This window comes from Heteronotia binoei, chromosome 13, assembly GCF_032191835.1.
Source record: "Heteronotia binoei isolate CCM8104 ecotype False Entrance Well chromosome 13, APGP_CSIRO_Hbin_v1, whole genome shotgun sequence".
Taxonomy (NCBI): Eukaryota; Metazoa; Chordata; class Lepidosauria; order Squamata; family Gekkonidae; genus Heteronotia; species Heteronotia binoei.
In genome coordinates, this window is record NC_083235.1 from 67,602,873 (window position 1) to 67,620,340 (window position 17,468).

At 43.3% G+C, this 17,468-nt stretch overlaps 1 protein-coding gene across 1 annotated transcript in view; it reads left to right on the top strand.

The window, feature by feature from the left end:
* Window positions 1–17,468, top strand: part of TMEM94 (transmembrane protein 94) — a 146,448-nt gene that overhangs the window by 19,390 nt on the left and 109,590 nt on the right. The window contains exon 2 of the mRNA XM_060251944.1: window positions 898–1,029. Within this exon, the coding sequence (XP_060107927.1) occupies window positions 1,006–1,029 (24 nt within the window). The 5' untranslated portion in view covers window positions 898–1,005. The remainder of the gene's footprint in view (window positions 1–897; window positions 1,030–17,468) is intronic.

Genomic DNA, 17,468 nt, shown 5'->3' on the forward strand with positions numbered 1-17,468 from the left:
ATGGCAGTGATTAGATTTTGACTCAAAGGGTTTTTTTCAAAAAGCCAATCATTAGGAGATTGGTAGGAGAAGTAAGTTGCAGTCTAGTCTCTGTTAAACCCAGTCTTGTTACGATATAGTTCGTTAATGCTCTAGTACCCTTTAGATCCTCTGGCTTGCTCAGTAATGGGTCAGGCATGCTCTTGGCCCTGAAGTGAAGCCATGTTGTCAAAGAGTATTTGATGTGTTGTTTCAGAAAATGGGAGTTGTTACTACAGGCTCCAATAGAGATTATCTGGACAGGGACCTGGTTAGAGATAAAAATAACAAGACAAATGGCCATCAGTGACAACTAGCTCTATCACATGCTTCCTGGCTGGCATTTCAGCCTGCCATCTTTTCAGTACCTGATGAAATTTGGCTTCTAGCTTAAGAGCTGCGCTTGGCAGTTCTCCTAGATGTGTCAAGGATATGCATGAAGGACCATGGTATTAACTGTGCTCTGTCCTGTAGGGAATTAATTCTGCCAGTGGCACAGGCTTTTCAACTCACAAATCCTACTTCGGAATGAGTTGAACGAATAGCAAAAATATTAAATAAAATTGGAGTCATTGTCTGTTTTCTCATCTGCCTAGTTCTGTTTCTGTTCATAATTTCTGGTGCATTTTTCCTAAATAATGGCTGGTAATTTCCATGGCTGAAGGGACTTCTTTCCGTAGATGCAACTTTGTCATCTCCTGCTTCCAACAGTAGCCCTAAATTTATTCCCTTATTCAGAGTAAATATCTGTATCTGCTTCTGGGGAAAAGGGATACAGAATGGTGGGAGAAGTTGGAGCTCTGAAACAGGAGTGAAAATTGGTGGAAATCCTCTAATGTATCCAAGTCACTGACTTCTGTTCCTTTTTGTTTTTCACAGATGGTATCACTAAACGGTAATCACCGTGCTTTGTCTGTTACCTCAAATAGGACCTGCACTGGAGTGGCATTTGTGGTCTTCTGGTTATGCTCTGTGCATTGAGCAGCCATGGACCCAAAGAACAAGCATTGGGTAGGTTTCCTGCACATATCTATTGTTGCCTTTGGAGTGTGCCAGAGGAATTTACTTTTGATTGACATCAGTTTGATGGTTAATATCTGTTTGAGGGGCAGCAAAGAGAGAAGGGGTCTTCTTTCATTGGATCAGTTTTCACTGCAAGCTCTTGATTATCAGTAAGTTTTTCAAGCAGAATTATGTCTGGACCCCCCCCCCCCTTGCACTCACTTTTGTCCTAATCAAGTTAAATTTTTTTGCGCCTTTCTTGGTTGAGTGATATAACAGGAAATGAAATTGTTTCGAGTTGGCCAATGTACTGTTTTTTCATGTTAATTTTTAATTTCTATCATTTTTTTAGTTTCTTCCCTTCACAACTCACTCTGTATATGCATTCAATGGTAAAAAAAAAAGTGTTCTATGGAATGTGGAAGATCTCAATCAGCCTATAAGCTGCCTCTGTTAGCTTCTTCCAAAGTGTAAGTGAATTCTTATCAGGAGATTTGCACAGATGGAAGGTTACAGGAAATCTAGCACTTCAGGCGGTTGTTTATTTTGTTTCTCTGGCTGGGCTAACCCTGAGCAGAATATTATCTGCAGATTAAGATTGTAAAGGCTTGCACTAATACATGGGATGTATGAAGTCGCATCTGCTGTTCTAGGACTGGATTTGTATTTCATGGAAGAAATCCTAAGAATTAAAGATTCAGGTTTTCTGGGATCCGTCATCTTGGCTTCAGAGTTGCTTGCAGATCGTCTCTCTGCGGCAACTCTGAGTCTGGCCGTTGGAGGGGCGTCACAGAAGTGATGCCCCCATAGAATAAGCCCGGAGTGGGTTTTTCTTCGGCATGGGACTTTTACGGGGGGAGGGGAGGGGGCCAGCAGCAGCTGCCCTCTGTGCTCTCTGTTCGTCCTGAAGCTCCGCGGCCATGAAAGCTGGCATACTAGCAGAAAAAGAAGAACACCCGATCACTTTCTGCTTTCACTTTCTCCAGTACGACTTTGAAGCAGCATTTTTCTACTTCTAAAGCGATGACTCTACTTAACAAGTAGGTGTTTCTTCTAATTCTACTCCCTGACGGGTCACTCTGCATAACTACAAAAGACCAGCTCAAAGCATTTAGAAGAGGCCTCGAAATGTCACGAGCAGTCTTAATTACTTAAACTGGATTGAATATGATTACTAAAATTGATCCGGACCATAATTGGACATATATACATCAAAGAGTTTACTAAGAAGTTGTAATACGATATGAGCACAAAGGAGTTAAATTGCAGAGAGTTCTGTCTCTATTGCCTGATTGTATCTGAAAGAATGGTTTTTAAAACTTCAGTTGGAGCTGTTGTGGAATGGGGATTAATAGGAACTTGAAGCGAATTTACAATCTGATTTAAGAGACTGAGTTTGATATTAGAAATGGCACAGTTTAATGAATTGTCACATGGAAAAGGTATTTGTTCAAATCTTATCTCTCTGAAGGAAGATCTTATCTCATTTATGCAGCTCCTTAATGACCAAATGGAATGTTTTATGCTGGCAGCTAATGAAATTGCAAACCTACAGGGGTCCGGTTCTAAAGAGAGTATATTGATGGCAGTGGAAGGGGAAAGTGATACTCTCCGAAATAAACAAAGGAAAAGTAAGAGACTCTCTTGTGATGCATTTTCAAAACTTGACCAGAAATTAAGATGCAGTAAAATCAAGCTGAGAGGGAAAAATGGCGATGAATTCTTCCCCCTGCGGTTGAGGGGGCAGGCCATGTTGAGAAGAGAAAAGTTGCACTCCAATCAACAAATCAGGATTTGGAAAGCATTTCGGAAAAAGGATTTGGGATTTTTTTTCTGCTTTGGTGAATGGCTGGACAAGAAGTGAAATGTGATCTCAAAAGACAGACTGTGATTAAATGGGCTGCCTCGGATGCAATATGGGTGCAGAAATCAAAGGAACTTAAAAGTTTTTAATCTTTGGGAAGAAGGACTCTGGAATCTGGGTTCTTTTTTTTCTTTCCCTTGTGAATAAACAAACATGTAGCCATTAATAATGAACAGATGATAGATTTTAAAAGAAAAAGGGAGATTTTGAAGAAGAAATGTTAATGTGTGCAGTTAACATATTTCTCTATATAGTAGATGTATTCACAGTTTGTCTATTTAGTGAGATTGTCTGTAATGATATAAGTATAAGATCAAAGGTTGAAAAGGCAGATAGCATAATTGCTGTGGAATTGGGTAAACTTGATGATTTGGCAGACCGGCTTTTAATATGTTATCAGGAGAAATGGCTTAGACGGACATAGACAAAACATTTAGTTGTATTTTATGTAATTTGCTAAGGATAAAGAAATGATTTTTATGTGCTTTTTAAAATAAGGATTTCGCTAAATCAACGATTTAATTTGTGCTTATAATAGGTTTAAGTTAAGTGAGATAAAATTGGCGTTGGGACAGTTTTGAAAGAAAAAATATTTTTTCTTAACTGGTTATATTTTATTTGTGTTTAAGAAGAAGTGTCTAGATTTACATTGTTTTACTAGTTTACTAAAAGAAAGTATTCCTTTTTTTTAGTCTGCTAAAGGAAGAAAGGAAGGTAATATTTAAGGAGATTTTTATACTTGTAGGTAGAATGATCTGAGCATTTTATTGGGAAGTGGAATTATAATTGATATATATGTACTGGTTTCTGTTTCTGTTTTCCCTATTCTATCAAGGCCCCTTTCCCCCTCTCTTTTATGTATCTGCAATGCTTCTTTCCTTTGTAGTTTAAATCAATAAAACTTTTAAAAATCAAAATTAAAGATTGAATTTGACGTTTTCTGGTTAACCATCCTTATTAGCAAGGAGCTAGGAAAGCAAGGCAGGTTTAGCTTTCCTTTGGAGTATTTCAGTCGCTTCAGAAAACGTTTTTCTTATGTATTTTCTTAAAATGCTGAACTAACAATCCTAAATGAAGTCCAGTACTATCTCTTATATTTAATATTGGCTATGGTGTATGTTGGAAAGCAGGTGCAATAGGGAGAAAAGGGAAAATGAGAAAGGGAAGCATCAGAATTTTGCTGAACCGTCTGCACTGTTTCCAGACTCGGAAGCACTTGTGAGGTTAGCGTACCTAGTATTGAACTGCTAGAATAAATTAGATGTTTTAAAGTAGTCATTTGGAATTGGACCTGTGCAAACTGTTCACAAGTGCATGAGTAGATGAAGGCTAACATCCCATGCATCCTTAGCTGGGAATAAATCACACCATATACAATGAAATTTACTTCCAGCTGAACATGCATAGAGGCAGTACTGTAATACAACATTTCCTTTAATCGGTTGAATCCTGATTGCAGACTCTTAGCTTAGGCATACCTGACTTATTTTTCCCTGGCAGTCATGATGGAACCATCTCATATTTTAATGCTGAAGTTGGCCATATCTTTGGATACTTAAATCTGGTGACTGGATCAGTGAATAAGGAAGATAGATCTTTCTACAAACCCGAAATGGGGCCCAAGTTTGCAGAAAAAAAGTGAAATCTTAAAAAAAAAATGCATTGGGTGGTTTAAAAAACCCGAAAAGGATAAAAGGAGTACCCTGTAGTTTTAAGTAACAATTCCCTCTATGGCTGTTGCTAGGCAACCACAGGTTCCAGGCTTGATTCTGCCACAGCCTCCAAAGCAGCCATTTTCTCCAGAGGGACAGTTCTCTGTTGCCTGGAGTTCAGTTGCAATTCTGTGGGATCCCCAGGTCCCACCTGGAGGTTGGCAATCCTACATCATGCAGCACCCTCTGGGTGACATGTTACCATCTGATGTGCGTGACTCAACTAGGTGTTGCTGCTTGCTACTGTTCAACAGAAGCCTCCTTATGAAAGCCAGTGTGGTGTAGCAGTTAGAGCAGGGGTTGCCAAATTTGCTTAATGTAAGAGCCACATAGAATAAATGTCAGACATTTCAGAGCCACTAGGTCTGAACGCAGCCATACTTGTTCTGGCCCACCAGCTCCTGAGATGCTGACCATGCCCCCTTCCAATTCACTGTGTAATGATATATTATTATATATACAGAGAGAGAGAGCATCAGGAATGAATAAAAACAGCCTTGAGCTGCGGGCACGACGACTTGCTTGCTTCAAATTTTAACTGATCTTTGATGGTAATAAACAGAACTATTAGATAACTAGAACTTTTTGTTTCCTGAATTTTTTTTGAGAGCCAGTTTGGTGTAGTGGTTAAGTGTGCGGACTCTTATCTGGGAGAACTGGGTTTGATTCCCCACTCCTCCACTTGCACCTGCTGGAATGGCCTTGGGTCAGCCATAGCCCTGGCAGAGGTTGTCCTTGAAAGGGCAGCTGCTGTGAGAGCCCTCTCTAGCCCCACCCACCTCACAGGGTGTCTGTTGTGGGGGAAGAAGGGAAAGGAGATTGTAAGCCGCTCTGAGACTCTTCGGAGTGGAGGGCGGGATATAAATCCAATATCTTCTTCTTCTTCTTTTATTAAAAGTGATAAATTTTGGCAAGCATTTTCTAGCTCCCTCAATTGGAAACATCTGAGAAAGAGAGGTGGAAAGAAAGTATGAAAGCGAGGGAGGGGGATGGGTTGGTTTGGCTTTGCTTGGCTTGGCAAAGGGTTTGAAGAGACAAATGCCTTCTCCAAGCCAGTCAGTGGGGTAGCAGGGGCTTCGAGAGCTGCACAGTATGTGTGAAAGAGCCTCATGTGGCTCTTAAGCCATAGTTTGGCCACCCTGAGTTAGAGCTTCACAGTAAGGTCTTTGAGACCCAGGTTCGAATCCCCATCTTGCTGTGGAAGCTAAATTGTGATTGGGTTACATACTTTCAGCCTAACCCGCCTCACTGGGTTGTTGTGCAGATAAAAAGAGGAGAATAATGTAGTCGTCTTTGGTCCCCTCTGTGGATATAAATGAAGTATAAATGAAGTAAATAAGTAAATAAAAAGGTAGGTTGAGAAGGAGAGAATGAAGCTGGGAAAGCAGAGAGGAGGAAAGTAAGGATATGGGGGTTTCCAGGAGAAGGGGAGAAGGAAATACTGTGGGGAGGAGGATACAGGTCCTTGAGGGTTCACTACCATACAAGAGGACCTGGCTCAGCCACAGTTTGCCTAGATAAGAGACTGCCAGGGTGGAAGGGAGAGGGAAATCTTAAAACAGACGGACAGATAAAGTTAGGTTGGCTATTAGGTGGGAAGGAGGTAGTGTTGCCAACTCCAGGTTAGGAAATTCCCAGAGAAATGGAGCATGGATCCTAGGGGAGGGACCTCAGAGGGGTTTAATGCCCTTCAAGGCACTTCCCACACTTTAAAGCAGCTATTTCCTCCAGGGGGACTAGGGTTGCCAACCTCTAGGTGGGGGCTGGAGATCACCAGGAATTAGAAGTGCTCTCCAGATGACAGGAATCAGTTCTCCTGGAGAAAATGGCTACTTTTTAGGGTGGACTCTATTGGCATTATACCTTGCTGTCTTCCGTTCCCAATCTTCACCTTCCCAAGGCTCCTCTCCCATATTTCCAGGAATTTCCCAACCTGGAGCTGGCAACCTTAATGGGAGGAACTAATCTCTGTATTTGGGAGATCAGTTGTGGTTCCCGGAGATCTTCATCGTGGTCTCTGTGCAGTCCCACACATGGGTTTTCCGCCTGGAAATGAACCCGACCTTGGAGAATTCAAAGCTAGCCTAGGCGTTTTATTTTGGCGTGCATTCCCTCTCGATCTGGGGAGCAGGCATCCACTGCGCATGCCTGGAACGAGGGGAAGGCGCTCCACCCACCCAGTTTCTTCTTAACCGCCGCTCGGAATAGACCTACCTCATTGCGTCTCCTCAATTCTCCACGACGACTTCTTCTATCTTTATTCTTCAACTGGTATCGTTAATCTTCATTTTTCATACTATCGTTACTATCTTAAAAAAAAGAGAGAGACTGACTTTATCTTCTGCTTTACTACTATCCCTCCCTCCCCCGGGTGTATGGAAGGGAAGGACAGCAAATTACGGTAACTTTTAAAAAGTGCATTCGATGTGGGACCAAAATTCCCTCTACCGGCAGACACTCTTTATGCTTATTTTGTTTGGGGGACGCCCACAGAGTCGACACTTGTGTTCACTGCAGCCAATTTAGAAAACAGGTCAAAAAGAATCGAGCTGCTCAATTCAAAAGCCACCTTTTGGAATCTTCTCTGCAGCCTGTGATGCCCCATGATTCTGGGTCTCATACTTCGCCACCTTCCCTAACTACGCAAAGGGATGTGGTTCGATCGGCAGCTACCATGGCATCGGTTCCCAGCAAGCATAAGTCCGAAAAGCACTCAAAGAAATCTGACGACTCCAAGAAAAAACACCAACTGGAATAATCTTCCAAACATCGATCGGATTAGACAGCATCAAAATCCAAACAGAAGACCGACCATAAGTCTTCGGATTTGAGACCCTCTGACCATACCATGGCATCAACTTCTGCATCGACTTTGCACTCGGCGATGGCGGTGGCCACAGCTGCGGTATCATTGGCACCTAATGTTCCAGCGGAACTCTCGGCTCCCACCGATGTAATAACTGACGAAGTCATCCGCATCCAATCGCGATCCCCTTCTGTCCATGAATCACTGCCAGATGAGATCCTTGCCGCTGAATCTCTCGACCTACCACTTTGACCTCGAGGACAGCAAACTAATCTTCTTGGACTCCATTCATTCCAAGAAGTGTCAGCGCCCCGCATCTTTAAGGACTCAGCCGTCTCTCCGCTATATTGAGAGTCTTCAACCCAAGCTCATGATCGACGTCGTTCATGATCTCTGCTGCACCGGTCACCAATGTACAGAGATTTTTCTACACAAGGCTATGCTGACCCACAGTCTCCAAGCTGACGCACAGATGGCTATTATAGTCCATCGCGGTCTGGATCACCTTCGCCTCCATGTTGGTACCAGCAGCATTATAGGATTTCTCGATCGCCTTTCTATGAGCCCCATCGACCTCGGTACCGTGAAGAAACCTACCAGCCTCGGTACTGTGAAGAAACCTACCAGCCTCGGTACCGTGAGGAAGTCTACTACTCCCGATACCATGAGGGTTTTATCTCCACATCGACAAAGGCATTACAGCTAGGATTCAAAACCGCCATCACTGGTGGCTTCAACTTCAGCTGCCCAGTCCACTCCATCTAAACAACAGATAGAACAACTTGGCCAACCCACCCATCCGAAAAAGGCTATATCGATAGCGACCAAACCTTCACACGGCCGTCCAACCACACCTATGGACGCACCTGAAGATTCTGATTCGAACACTCTGACTCTTCTCGATCTGCATGATCCACACCTGTATCGCCTATTTCTGACATCAATAAACCAGAAGATCTTTCACCATCAGAGGGCTCCAAGGCCTATTTTGACCTGCTAACCAACATGGCTAACACTCTAAATATCAAGCTCACTACTGATTTGCCTAGAGTATTGGATGTGGACCATGACCTAGTCCACACTGACTTACCTGCTGGATCTTTCCTCCCAATGCTTCTTGTTCACCTGGAGGGCCTCAAAGAGGCTTGGGATAAGCCTGCATCGGTTCCTCCTGCATCTAAGACGGTCGAATCATTATATAAAATCCATGCACCGGATTCTCAGTTCTTGTTCAATCATCCTGCACCCAACTCCATGATTGTCCACTCTTCATTGAAGTGCAAACAGATACTTCCGGTTCCACCTGAGAAAGAAGGGAAAAAACTCGACACCCTAGGAAGATTTATTCCCTCACTACTGCTACCTCTAAAATTCATAATTATCTAGCATACTTTTCAGCTTATACTTTTAATTTAACTTCACAGCTAACTACGCTGGTTCCTTCTCTACCTGATTCTGCGCAGAAGCAAGCGTCGCAACTCCTACAAGAAATTTCTTGGGTTGGCAAACAACAGATTAACACGGTCTGTCATGCTGTCGCTTGCTCATCCAGGACCATGGCCACATCCATTGCCTTGCGTCGTCATGCCTGGCTTTGATCCTCCTCACTGCAACCAGACATTAAATTTAAGATCGAGGACCTGCCCTTTGACGGTCAGGGTCTCTTCAGTGCAACAACCGATGACATCCTGACTACTGTCAATGATAGCAGAAAAAGGGCTAGGAGATGGGGAGTCGGTTAACAACAAGCTCAACCCAATTGGCAAAGAGTTTGGAAACCGACCTACTATAAAAGTCCCCGTTCACCAAAACAGGCCGACTACTGGAAGTGCAAAGCTCCACCAACCAAACAACCTTTTCATCAATGACCTTGTGCACAGACTACAAAGAAGACAACTCCCACCTTGAAACAGTCCTTTTGACTTCCTAGCACTATCTCTACCCCCCACCACAACATCCGTCCAATACTACGAGACTGCTTCCGTTTTACCCCATATGGGAATTCATAACTTTAGACTCCTGGGTCCTGGCGATAATCCGCAGAGGTTACAGCATAGAGTTTGATTCTCCCCCGAAGTTCTATCGTTTCGTACGTACCCCTCCATCTCTTCCACTTCAATCGGAGATCTGCGCCTTGCTTGACAAAGCAGTCATAGAACCAGTTCCACCACAGTTCCATCGCACAGGGTTCTATTCCCGATACTTCCTGGTACCAAAGAGAGATGAAGGACAACGTCCAATACTGGACCTTCGCAAACTCAATTACCATGTACAGTACAAAAAATTCCGTATGATTACCCTACAGTCTATTCTTCTGTTGATCCCAAAAAATGCTTGGATGGCGTTGATAGACCTTCAAGACGCCTACTTCCATCTCACCGGCAACCATCATCACGGAAAATTCCTGAGGTTTGCCGTCGGGGATCAACACTACCAGTTTTTCTCCCTCCCCTTCGGTGTCTCTACTGCACCAAGAGTTTTCACAAAGTGCATAGTGGTAGTGGGGGCGACACTTCGCCAACAAAAAATTTCCATATATCCTTACATAGACGACTGGCTCATTGTGGCGCAATCCAGAGAGCGACTCCAACAAGACATCTCTACCACTCTGCTTCTCCTGTCCTCATTGGGCCTTCAAGTCAACTTGACAAAATCCAATCTGATTCCAACTCAGGACATTCAATTCATAGGCGCATGCCTATCCACGATATCCCACGAGGCTTACCTTCCTGTAGACAGAGCCCGCTGCATTCAGTCTCTGGCCTCTACCATCATATCGCACCCTACCCAAACAGCGTTCATTTTTCAGCGCAAGCTGGGACTTATGGCTGTGAAGATCTCTGTCTTGTGTTTTGCGAGACTCCACATGAGACCTCTGCAACTCCTTATGGTGAAGATAAGCAGGGTATAAAAACTAACTCTTCTTAACAAAAAATGGCAATGGTTTAGAAAAAACTGAGTTGATATTTTTCAGTTGCAACTGTGACGGTGCAGGATATTCACAGGGGACTACATGGAAGGAGGAATTAAGTAAGTGCAGATTGCAAATTTGACTAGTGACCAAGGATGGTAACAAGGAAAAGAAAGAGGATGTGTGAAGCAGAAGGATACAGTTACAAATGCTGGAGTTGGAAGGAGTAGAGTGAAGTCTGTGAGATAAGAAACACTGACTAGTGGAATAACAATCCTATAGCGTGTCAAGTTTCTGAACCATTGAACGACTGTTCAGATAGACTGTAGAGCTATGAGGTCTTAGGAACTGAATATTGCCAGTCTTGTTCTACAGGAGGTGGGTAGAGGCAGTCATTTCCCACATGTTGTGCTGAAGATTTCTTTTACAACACAGGTACATCTAAAGTGTGGATAATGTGCCTGCAATCGTCTCAGAAACTGCACCAGATTCAGTGCTCTGTAGTTAAGAATATAAATATATACAGAAGTGAGCTTTACTTTGAGAGTATGAGGGATGATAGAATCCAAGCAGTGTCTCGGCAGTGGACAGATGCACCATTCATTCTGCTGTCCTCCTATTCGAACAGCTTTAGAGGCCAGATTCCAGTCACGGTAACAAAATTAACTAATGTTCCCTTTTTGCAGCTAGTTGGTTTAAGACAAGAGGCAATTACTGCTTGTAGAAATGTTTTTAATGCCCTCAAACGATGATGGTTTTCTCTCAAAACAACTGAAGTGCAGAAAATCATTTTTTGTTTTAGATCTAGCCCTCCCCACCAATAAGGGGAAAGTATCTGTTTTAAGGTTGCTGGCAGGCCTAGAGAAAAATATCCTTTCCGTTTAATAGAGGTTTAATGCGTGGAAATGGACAGTTAAAGCTTTTTATACCATAAAGGTAAAAAAAATTCAACTGATTATTATAAAGCCTCTGTTCAAGGGACTGGACATTTTTTCCCAGGCCAGTTGGTAACTTTCCGTTTTAGAGATTAAGTACGTATGATGTTACCTGTGTTTTCAGTAGTAATTTCCATGAAACTGTCTGCAGCTTAGGACTGGTTCATGCTGTACATGGTAATTATGTTTCATACAGGAGACATGTACATTTTGCATTATACGTGCTCATCGTTAAGCATCTTTGTTTATATACCTGAAAGCCCAATTGAGGCTGTGCCTCTCTGATACAGATGCAGAGCTGTTAACGGAGCCATGTGATCTTTAAAGTTGCTTTGTTGCTTTGTTAGTATATTATTGAATTTGGTAAGAAACAAGAATGGCTGGCTTGTGTGCATTTATTGTTTTATAAAATGGAATTTGCAATCCAGTTGGTTGACATTTCAGGCCTTTGTATAGCCTTTTGTGCAGGTAGGCTAAAATAGCCTCTCAAGTTGGATTTGAACTAGCCCATGGGGGGGAAAAAAAACCCTAGCTGTTATCACTGATTGTTGTATAACTGTTATAATGGGACTAGGTACAGCTCACAGGATTGTGTGTTTGCCTGTTCCTTGGCCACTGCAGCCACTCTTCCTTCTGTCTGCCCTGATATTCACCAGAGTTCATGCTTAATCAGGATTTCCTTTTGGACAGAATAATAAGATTTTGTTCTGTTCTTGAGTTTCAGAATTGCAGATCTCTGACATCTGGCGTGCATTGTTCTTGGACTTCCCCCCCCCCTCATTATTTGTGTATCTTTATGACTGATACCAAGTGGGGGCATGGAGGATGTTCAGAGAGGTGGAGGCCTCCCATCCAGGTACTTGTGAGAGTCGACCCTGCTTAGTTTCCAAGATCTGACAAGGTCAGGCTTGCCTGAGCTAACCAGATCAGGGCACTTGCCACACACTCTTGGATCTTCATCTCCCTACTTTCCATCTGGCTGCCATGTGTTAACCCTGGTTGCACGCTCCGTGGTATGTTTCCCCACCTTGATTCCCAACCCTCAGTGAGTTTTGACAGTATATGTCACTTTAAGGGTCCACACTACTGTGTAATGATTATGTAACTCCCACTATACAGCTTAACTAGAACCATGTGAGTAACATGTGTTATGCATTAGCTAATAGAGCAATGGGATTGGCTAATGGAAGTATAACAACAGTGGCCACACTTGTGGGTGAATATTGGAGGAGAGACGTGGAGAGGAGTTGGAAAGTGGCTTGTTACTTTGTTGGATTGATTGACTATATTGACTTGATGGACTGGTAAATGACTATTCTTCTGGACTGTGATATTGTACCTCTCAACTGGCTGGACTGAATGTGAGTGACCTACCATTGGACTGACTTTGACTTATGCTTATTGCCTGAACCCAAATATACTGTTTGAACTGGCTATTGTTGAGTTTGTCTTCAATAGAACTATAGCTGGGGCTGGGCTGATAAGACTGCTCTACACGAAGAACTTCCACAACTCTGACAAGTTTTACATGAGGCCAAAGAGGCATTGTTTGAGACCTGTTACTGATGTGCTAAACCTTAGTCTGGCTTCTGCTATTTTAAACAGTACAAAATGAATAAACCATCATCCACCTTAAAGCTGGCATGCCAGGAGGAAGGCTGGCATCCCTGACATCTGTCTAATTAGATGAAGGAAATGGGTGGGTTTTTTTTGGGGGGGGGTTATGGAGGAGCATATACTTGCTGCTGTTTCTTTTTCCACCAGAGGAGAGACAATTTGCTCCCTTTAACATTTGTATTCCTTACATGGAATCACACATCGCATCACTCAAGCTTTATTGACATAAAACTTACATAGAATCATAGAATCACAGCTCTGGAAGGGGCCATACAGACCATCTAGTCCAACCCCCTGCTCAATGAAGAAGAAGAAATTGGATTTATACCCCACCTTTTACTCACAGTCTCAGAGTGGCTTACAATCTCCTTTCCCTTCCCCTTCCCACAACAGACACCCTGTGTGGTAGGTGGGGCTGAGAGAGCTCTCCTATAACTTGAGCAGAACAGCTCTGAGGGAACTTGTGGCTGACCCAAGGTCACATCAGCAGGTGCATGTGGAGGAGTGTGGAACCATTACACTAAACTGGCTCTCCTGTAGGCCGGATCAGCCTACAGCATCCCAGACAAGTGTTTGTCCAGCCGTAGCTTAAAGACTGCTGGTGAGGGGAGCTCACCACCTCCCTAGGTAGCTGATTCAACTGTTGAACAGCTCTTACCATAAAAAAGTTTCCCCTAATATCCAGTCAGTACCTTCCGTCCCTTAATTTAAACCCGTTATTGCAAGTCCTATCCTGTGCTGCCAATAGGAACAGCTCCCTGCCCTCCTCTAAGGGACAGCCCTTCAAATACTTAAAGAGAGCAATCATGTTCCACCTCAACCTCCTCTTTTCCAGATGGAACATTCCCAGCTCCCTCAGCCTTTCCTCAAAGGGCTTGGTCTCCAGGCCCCTGGTCATCTTCTTCACTCTCCTCTGGACCTGCTGTATCTGTCAACATCCTTTTTGGCCTCCAGAACTGCACACAGTACTCCAAATGCAGCCTGACCAATGCAGTGTACAGTGGAACTATGACATCTTGCAATTTGGATGTTACCAGGGCTTTTGTTCCCCCCCCCTGGGGGAACATGGGGGAACAGAATTCTGGAAACAAAATTCTCTTCATGGAAACAAAATTCTCAAAAAATGTTCAAATATTCACGAGTGGCACCTGCGTGTTTCTCCTTCATTTCTCTCTTTGAGAGTTCTGGCACCTTTACCAAAATCCTCTGTTGAAACACCCCAAGGTGACAGCCCTTTTTGTCACTGCATCACACTGGCTGTTCATATTTAACTTATGGTCCACCCATTCCCCAAGATCTGACTCACACACACTGCTACCCAGAAGCATATCCCCCATTCAGTATGCATGTTCCTCATTTATCTGATGGAGTTACGATGTATTTTTTTAAAAAAAAAACCCTGAAAACTGATGTTTTGCTGGGACTGTTGACCAGACAGGTAATAACAGTAGGGTTGCTAGGTGCCCCCTGGCCGTCAACGGGGGATTGGGAGAGGGGGTGGTAAAGACAGTACTTGAGCTGAAGAAGGATGTTCAGACTGTGTGTTGTAGTGGATAGAATATCAGACTAGGATATGGGAGACCTAGATTAAAATCTCCCATTCTACTTGGAAATTCATTGGGTGACCTTGGGCCAGTCACATAGTCTCAGTTTAATCTACCTCATAGGGCTGTTGTGAAGAAAAAATGGAAGAAGGGAGAACACTCTGGGTCCCCACTGGGGGGAAAAAGCCATGGTATAAATAGCTAAATAAATCTGCAAGGTAAGGTGCTTGAGACTCTGAATAATTCTTGTGTTGTGTTTTCTAGTCTCTGCCATTCATACCGTTCTGTTGTTGATGATGGCTGATAATTAAACATTTGCCAAGTGTTGTGTCGGCCAGGCTACAAACCAAGTGCTGCAAGAATGAGGCTACAAACCAAGTGTACAGCCACAAATTTACAAACTTCTGTTTAATAGATTGGTTTTCTGCGCTGATTCCCCGTTCTGTTTTCCCTCAGACTTTTCCACCAGCATATTTTAAAGGATTCCAGTGTTGGCAAAAAAGAACTCGAGTTCCCTCTCTGGCAGCACGAAGCTGCACCCTTGTGAGTCCATTGAAGTAAATGAAAGTAATTCTTGTTAGGGAGGTTATGCAAATCAAGCGCAAACATAATTAGCTAGTTCTGTTTTGCTGCCCTTTTTCCAAATACAGCCTTATCTTTTGAAAAATAATTTCCCAGAAATCATGATGGGAATCCCTGTGCTTCTTTCACATGAATGTATCTTCTCAGGAACATTTAAAATTGTTAAATGTCTCCGCAGGGTAGCATGATCCTTATAGCGTTTGTTGCAGGGAATCCAGATGAAATCTCAGTAGCTAATGCCGTTGTGCCAGTGAATCAGTTTCATTGTGATCTAATGTTCGCAGAGAAATATTCGGGAAATTAAAAATTCCCTGCAAAGCTCAGAGTTATGGTAGTGTTGTGTGGATCCTTGCAAAGTTAGTACTGTGGATCATTGGCTAGTGTTTGTGATGGCTGACACAGTGAACTCTGTGAGCCCTCGTTCCCACAGTCCAATAGTTCTGCTATTTTTGTCATATTTTAAACTTCCCTTGGTTTTTGATTTGTCTCTTAGCAAGGATGTGCATGCTTGCCTGTTGGCTGCTGATGGAGTGTGCATATCCCATAACGTGTGGGAGGAAAAGGCCTTCCATAGTAGAAAGGTTATCTCTGCCCCCCTTTGGTTATTAAATATTGCCATGGGCTAGCGTATCCAGATGTTATCATTCTCCCTATGGTTTCCAAGTGTCTGGAAGGCTTCTCAACGAAACCTTTATGCCAGTAGGCACTGATACAGGGCTTCCTGCTTGGTCACATGATCTGCTTCCACATGGTGCCCTGGTGAGTATTCTTGCCATCCTGTCAATGGAAGTAATGCAGGAGAAATTTCTGGATTTGCTGTTATGCAGTCATTTGCTAGGAGCTGATTCTCGTGAACGGATGCAAAGCAGTGTCCATGTGCCCTGTGTTAGAGCTCACATCTTGATTTCTGCAATTTGCACAGTTGTGAACAGAAGTGGAGCTAAAACTCTTCAAGCATCTAATGAAGTATGTGCCCAGAACAGTTTATGCCACTGTTTTAAATTGCCACAAGATTTCTTCCTGTAATCTGTGGCTGCAGATTAACGCAACAACCCTGTGGAATGGGTCTTCAGGCGTGTTTCCCATCCTTTAATCTCTTATTTTAATCAACAGCTTTCTTTTGGGACAGTTGCCCCTTTTGGGAAACACCGTCCTGAGTTTTCTTCTTCTGGACCTACATCTCTCCCTTCACGTTGTGCTTTTCAGTGTCCACTCACCAGCACTGTAGGAGCAAGTATCTTGAATAGAAGATGAAGAAGAAGATATTGGATTTATATCCCGCCCTCAACTCCGAAGAGTCTCAGAGTGGCTCACAATCTCCTTTACCTTCCTCCCCCACAACAGACACCCTGTGAGGTGGGTGGGGCTGGAGAGGGCTCTCACAGCAGCTGCCCTTTCAAGGACAACCTCTGCCAGGGCTATGGCTGACCCAAGGCCATGCTAGCAGGTGCAAGTGGAGGAGTGGGGAATCGAACCCGGTTCTCCCAGATAAGAGTCCGCACACTTAACCACTACACCAAACTGGCTCTTTGCAAGGAAATGTGTAAGGAGCTGTAAGACTCTTGTTTGCAAGGAAATGTGTAAGGAGCTGTAAGACTCTTTTTTTTTGTAGAAGTAACTCAGTTGGTGCTGAACCAAGATGTGGATCAGCAAAGTGAAGTTCCAGAGAAAGTGTTAAAATGGCTTTGTGATTTAAAAAGACAGAAGTATTCAGTTTTGGTAAGCAAAAATGTCAGTTACTTCCTGTGACTTCACAGTCTGGGGTGCCAGCATGTGCTCATTCATGATTAAAGGAACTCTAAAAAGCAAAAACCCCCAAAAATCTGTCTGGTAGCATTTCTATAAAAAGCCCACCTGCTGGATTTTGTGTGTGTGCTCTGTTGGAGTATGAAAGCTTCCCAGTCCTCGCTCATTATTTCACTTTTTCTTGGTGAAACCCCAGTTACGGAAAGTAGCTGTGCTTCAACTGCGTAATTACTTACCAGGAATTGTGTTCAGTTAAGAGGAATGTAGGGAGTCTGTGCCCTGCAATACACTTTGTGCCTTTTTGTGCAGTTAAAGAGTAGTTGTCTAGGAAACACAATGCCCTGGAGAAAGATGCAGTCTCTCTTTCCTTCCTCTCCCCTTCTCTTCCTGCTGGGTTTTCTTTTGCAACCAGCGCTACTGCTTGAACTTTATCCGTGGAGTTTTATTTGGACAGACTTCAGGTTTTTAACTAATGGTGGGTGAGATTTTTGGCTGCACAGTTGACCATTTTCTTCTGCCTTTCACATTGCTTGCATAAGAAGCTGCCTTCAAGGAAGATAGCATTTCCCCTCATCTACTTTTGTGCTCTTATGCTGGACTAGCAGAATCTCTCCATCTCAGATAGAGGTATTTCTCAGCCTTGTTCTCCAAGAGCCTTTAACCTGAGATGCCAAGTGCTGAAACTGAAATGTTATGCATACTCTTGTCAATAAGTTTATGCCCTCTTGAGA